The sequence below is a fragment of the Cornus florida genome, unplaced genomic scaffold (genome assembly GCF_030987335.1).
Source record: "Cornus florida cultivar Cherokee Brave unplaced genomic scaffold, ASM3098733v1 CherokeeBrave_3.0.0_Hap2_Chr09, whole genome shotgun sequence".
NCBI lineage: Eukaryota > Viridiplantae > Streptophyta > Magnoliopsida > Cornales > Cornaceae > Cornus > Cornus florida.
The window spans coordinates 20,427,335-20,433,272 of record NW_026775579.1 but is presented as its reverse complement, the minus strand read 5'-3'; the positions used below and the strand labels follow the sequence as shown (position 1 = coordinate 20,433,272).

The 5,938-nt window shown below is 34.7% G+C and overlaps 1 protein-coding gene across 1 annotated transcript; it reads right to left on the bottom strand.

Moving 5' to 3' along the window:
- Window positions 1-868: 868 nt before the first annotated feature.
- LOC132273581 (chloride conductance regulatory protein ICln-like) lies at window positions 869-5,697 on the bottom strand. The gene is made up of 7 exons (XM_059774561.1): window positions 5,377-5,697; window positions 5,146-5,269; window positions 2,790-2,904; window positions 2,587-2,646; window positions 2,406-2,465; window positions 2,227-2,321; window positions 869-1,149 (listed from the first exon to the last, which is right to left on the bottom strand). The coding sequence occupies exons 1-7, from the start codon at window positions 5,541-5,543 to the stop codon at window positions 1,075-1,077; spliced, it is 696 nt and encodes a 231-aa protein (XP_059630544.1). The 5' UTR covers window positions 5,544-5,697; the 3' UTR covers window positions 869-1,074.
- Window positions 5,698-5,938: the final 241 nt, after the last annotated feature.

Below are 5,938 nucleotides of genomic sequence, written 5' to 3'. Positions count from 1 at the left end.
CATAGCTCATGATCGGCTCTTATGCAGCCATGTCAAGCAAAAAGTCACAAGAATGCAGTTGAGAGGGAAGGGAAGCTACTCTTATTATGACACTTTCTATAAGTCATCTCACCACCACAACCAGCCCTCGAAAGCTAGGTTTGTTAGCTAACTTCAAAGGAAAAATAAAATCATGTTTTACTAAAGGATGCATGGAAGAACATAGATGCGTTCTGTATAGACTTCAGATTATTTTTAAGCTGACCATTGAGATTTGATGGCCTATTCGACAGATTATACAGTCTAGTGGTTGGGAGTGCTATAAATTACTCGAATCAGTAGTTCCATTTAGGTCAAATTTTAAAAACTATATGCTAAGAAGATTTTTGTGAACTTAGCGGCACATACCACTAAATTAATGTAAGAATTTAAAGAAAATCTAAAAAGAGCAGCACCCCCTTCATTGGTTAGTGCAGTGGCATGTTCCTACAACAGCCAAGCCAAGAATAACAACAAAATCCCTTTTTTTTTTTTTTTGCCAAGTTGAATAAAAAAACAAGCTCGACTTCTAGTACAACCATTTTGAATATAAATAATACCAAATCTACACCTCTTACACCCTCAATTAGTAAGAATAACCACTAAATTACAGTCTCAATGGTATCTCTACTAATGAATGCATATGACTAGCTTAATCCCACCCCCCAAAACACACACACACACACACAACACACACTCTTAAAGGGAGAGAGAAAATAATAATACTCCGTAATAAGAATCCAAGAGCAGCTTACTTGATACAAAATAATGAAAAAAAGTTAAAGCAATGAATTTAAGTAGACTTAAGATTTCAAAAATTAGTATTAGTTTCGGTGGTGGCATATCAGAATTGCAAATAAATATGTGGATTACCTTCCCCATTTGAAGTCAAATGACACAAATTAAAAGGCTAAAATATCTTTAAAATAAAAATTGTTTCAACTCACACTAGTGATGGAATTAGGTCGATTGTTCACATATACAGCAAGAGAGTGATATAGAGGAAGTAACATAGGTTGAATATTTTGTAGATGAGACCAGAAGAAAATGAAAAGCTCACTGGTGGCCACTATTACTGTCATCATTATCCATCTCCTCAGCATCCTCAAACCGATGATCACTGATTTGAAGCTGCAGCAAGTATTAAAAAAGAAAAGGTGAACACTTTGTAATAATGTTTAATGCCATTTGAAATGTAAAAGAAGCTATGCATGCCAAAATTGAGTAGGAAAATATAAACTTTTTATTAGGAATAAAATATATATGTGAAATTCTGGGTCTCAGCAATCTCAAAGTAAAATATTGATCCAAAGAGAGCAATTGAGTTGGAGGACAGAATTTAGATGCCGTCTTCACCATTTTTAAGTGGATTCAGCTTTCTAAGATTTCTTTCTGTTTTTGCGCCTCTTCAATTAAAAACAATCTTTACACGAATTTTGTATGCCATACATTAATGCTTATACAATAGAGAGCAAAACAATGCACACCATACATATCACATGGTTCCCACGTGCCACTCTATCCAAGATAAATAGTGATCATCGAAAATGGGAGGAGCTTTACCAAAAAGTCTATAGCCTAGTGGTACTTCCTCGCATTCTAATGTAGAAGGTTGAGGGTTCAAGTCCCCGTAGGGAAAAGTGGGAATGTGTGTGTTTCTTGCCAATGATGAAAAATTGGGAGGAGCTTTTTATTTTTATTTTATTTTCTTTGTTGGGAGGAAGGATTTAAACAAGTTCATACTTTTCATCAAAAATATTGTTCCCATTCTGTTTTTGCATTTTCAAATGCTTGTTCTACCTTTAGTATCCATTCCCTACTGAGAAAAGGAAAAATAAAAGTTTCCATATCCATTGATATATATATATATATATATATATATATTTCTCTTTTTTATACAAGGATACAATCTTTTTAGGTCTTTATTCTGTTTCCCTTTGTAACTTCTTAGATCTATCATTCTACATTTTTTCATATATCTCGCATTCAGGGTTGATCAGAAGTATTATCTGCACTTTTTCAATATATGAATATATGATTTTGCATCTTCTTTCATTACCAAAAACGTTACTAGTTTTCCTTCAATCCTGCAATATATATACGCGAGTAAGATTCAACACTATATTAGTTCCATAAGAGATGAGATGAGATGACATGACCCTTACAAGAATTCCAAGTATTGAGTAAATTGGACAACTAGAGGCATACCTCAAGCACATTTCGAGCAAGGTCATGATCCCCGTTTGAATATCCAATTGAACTCGTAGGATTTTGAGAGAGATGCCTTTCAGAGTCGTCTCCATCTAGAGATGCCATCATGTCATAAATCATATTCCGGGCGATAAAATAATTTTGATTTAAAAAAGCACCATCAATCAAAACTGTACCTAAGTCCTCATGTTCCATTTGATCAGCACTAAAAAACCAATTATGCTCTTCTTCTTCCTCTGCAGAAAACATAAACAAAATAGTTAAATTGGTTGGCACATCAGGGTTTATTTAGTTAATACTGTATTGAGAATATTTCCGCAATGATATTTGCCTCTTTGCAGAAAATTTGGTACTCACCCTCAATGGGCTCAGGATTTAGCTCAGCACATCTGCAGAATATCTCAAACAGTGTGTCCACTGTTCAAAAAGAAGTAAAGGATAAAATTACTTTTCACCACTGAAGAAGTATCAAGACACCAGAAATGACTGTAAATATATGATGCATGAAAAAGATGCCAAACACAAATATACAATAGCTTAAAAGAAGAATAGTAGAATACATTGACTAGGGTCTGATGGAACAATCCTCATCTCCTTGATCCTTGATAAGTCTAATGTTTCCCTAAATTCTGAATCTGAGCCATCCGAATCATCGTCCTCAGCTTCAGTATCAATCTTCAAGCCAAAAGAAAAAAATCACTAATTTTATGCTCCAAAACAAAAAAAAAAAAAACCAACATTAGATACAAAAGTGAGTTAGCAATGCATTAGCAGAGAGCAGAAGATTTTACACAAGTGGATCCAAGGGAGTCGAGGGACAGAGGGTAAGAGACAAAGAAGCCCAAAAGTTACAAGGGATGAAGTAATTAGAAACGATTTTAAAAAAATTAGATACAATAGGAGACATGACTTATCTTATTTTATCACTAATATGTATCACTCTTAATTTCCTCCTCACGTGTTGATTAATAATTCCATCTTTTCTACTTACTCATATCGTCCTATAAAATTTTCCCTCCAACTTATTTGGTTCTCGATTGTTACATAGAGCGCCACTAGTTTGTCTCCATTTTTTTAAACGCTTCACCAATCTTATTTATTACATCATCTATCTATCCGTCTTGTTGTATTAGAGACCCTAAATATCGAAAAAGACTATTTTTAGCGAATAACAACACTTTGGTCTTGACTTGTGATAGTCATATTGTCATCCTCTACTACTTTATCAAGCTTACATGCCATGTATTCTGTTTTACTATTTTTAGGCCTTTCACTTCTAAGGCACATCTCCACGTTTCTAACTTTATTCTCAATGCTTCCTTAGAAGTATCCAATAGAGCTATGTCATCAGCATACAACATATATCATGAAATGTCTTTTGGATATCCTTTGTTATTTTATCTAAAATAACTGTAAATATATATGGACTTAACACTAAGACTTAGTGTAATCCAATTTTTATAGAGAAATCACTAGTCTCTCTATATATATTATGAACTCTAGTCTTTGTCTCACTATACATATCCTAAATAAGATTTATAAGTCTTGGTACTAAATAAGACTTACTGTATCCTAAAAAATTTCTAAAGGTTCAGCTTTGCATTGTGGTGAATTTTTCTTCTTTTTTTTTTTTTTTTTTTTTTCCTTCACATTGAATAGCCCCAATTTTAGCTAATATACAACATGTTTAGATCCACCTCAGAGTTGAGATGTAAAATTTGTTTGTTTTTTTTTTTTTTTCCTAGTTGGTACTCACACACACGTCTCTTTCGAGACTTGAACCTTTAACCTCTCTTTGGGAAGTAAGAGGCTAATACCGCTAGGGCACTGGCCCGTTGGTAAAAAAATTTTCTTCACAGAAGCACAAGGCAAATCAAATGTTCAAATGATCTCAGGTTGCACAATCATATATTCATATATAAGTAGTACAGGAACAAACAATTTAGATGCATTTCTAGGAATTTATTTTTTAATATTGAAGTCAAGGTGCATAGTATACCATTTTCCAGCTTTCACAGTTCAATCAAATTAAATTGACCATTCAAAATAGTCCGCAGGATATATAAGAAATATATCATTCAGTTGATGTTCATAATGGTAAGAAATTCTACGATTAATGTTTCAAAATCTTATATATATATATATATATATATAATATTTTGGGGTAAGCATTTCAAAATCTTAAATTTATTTAAGAATAACATTCAATTGGAAAAAGCTACTGAAGGAACACTCTCACCATGAGTAGCCCCTTGACAGCATAACTCTATCAACTTAATATCCAAAAGTTTTTTCTTTTTTTTTTTTTTTCCGATAAGTAAGACTGTATAAAAGCGTCCAAAAGGGGGACACATCCCACAAAAGAAACACAAGGCCAAATGGGGCCTATAAACAGTAAAAGAGCCCAAAATATCAACAATTCCCTCTACAAATTTACAATTTCTCTCTAGAACCCAACAAAAAAGGGTACTAATAATAGAGAACTTAAAAGTTCCAATAGGAGTCTCTTTTCCTTCAAAAGATCTCCTATTCCGCTCTAGCCATAAACACCACCAGACGCATAAGGATGCAACCCTCCAATAATCCCGAGCTTGGGCCCCGAGTGTACACCCTCTCCAAGCCTCCATCAAAGCTCTAGGGGACCTGGGCACCCCAACTATCCCAAATTGTTGTTCTTTATGCAATAAATATGATGGATTTATATCTGATTATAAGGAAACACATAAAATTATCTAATCTAAGCCCAATAGCTGGGGATAAAAAGGAAAAAATTACAAAAAAAAAAAAAACAAAACAAAAACTATTAATTTATGCTACAAAACAACCAAACTACCTCAACATTGCAATCCATCTAGAAGTAATCAATTCAATAACATCAAAAAAATCACAAAACATCGATTATGTAAAACTAAATACCTGAGCATATATACAAGGAGATGAATAGGCCTCCGGGTCCCTCGACACAGCATGAAGCGACACCGACAAAAAATCAACCGCATAACCTTTCGCCCGGTCCACATCGCTCAACCACATCACTTGCCTTCCCAATTCACCATAACAAGTTCAGCAAGGTCACACAATAATACATACATACATATATATATATATACACGTGTAAATACATATAGAGAGAGAGAGAGAGTATACTTGGTGGAGATGTAGAGAGTGCCAGGGGACTCAGGAGGGTGGTTGCCGAGAACAAGGGAGACGCAGGGCTGGACGTGCATGAGTTCCTCGCCATTATCAGCGTCGAGGCGTGATTCTCCAGCACCGTCGCCGATTCTCTCCTTGAAGATCCTTAGCCCCTGCACCATTTTCCCGAAACCCTAATTTGGCTATCTTCCTGCTCGGTTAAAACTAAAAGGTTTCAGTCACTGTTTGGGTTCTAGGGTTTTTTTGAACAGGCGCGAATTAGAGATCATGGACGGTATGCTATTTGGTGGCCCACTTTAATCAGATTTATTTTTTGAATAATGATTTAACGACTTATATGATGACACTCCAGCTCTTCTAACAAATATACGTATATATATATTTTGGTTCCTCCTCCTCCTTAGATTGCGTGTATGGGCCTTACAATTCACGCACTATTTAAATTAACGTGGTTCGAAAGCAAGATTTTAAATACGTATCTCCCAAATCCCTATTAATATCGTTATACCACCACTGAGAGCCCCCTCTGACATAATTTGAGTAGCTGTTTAATTGG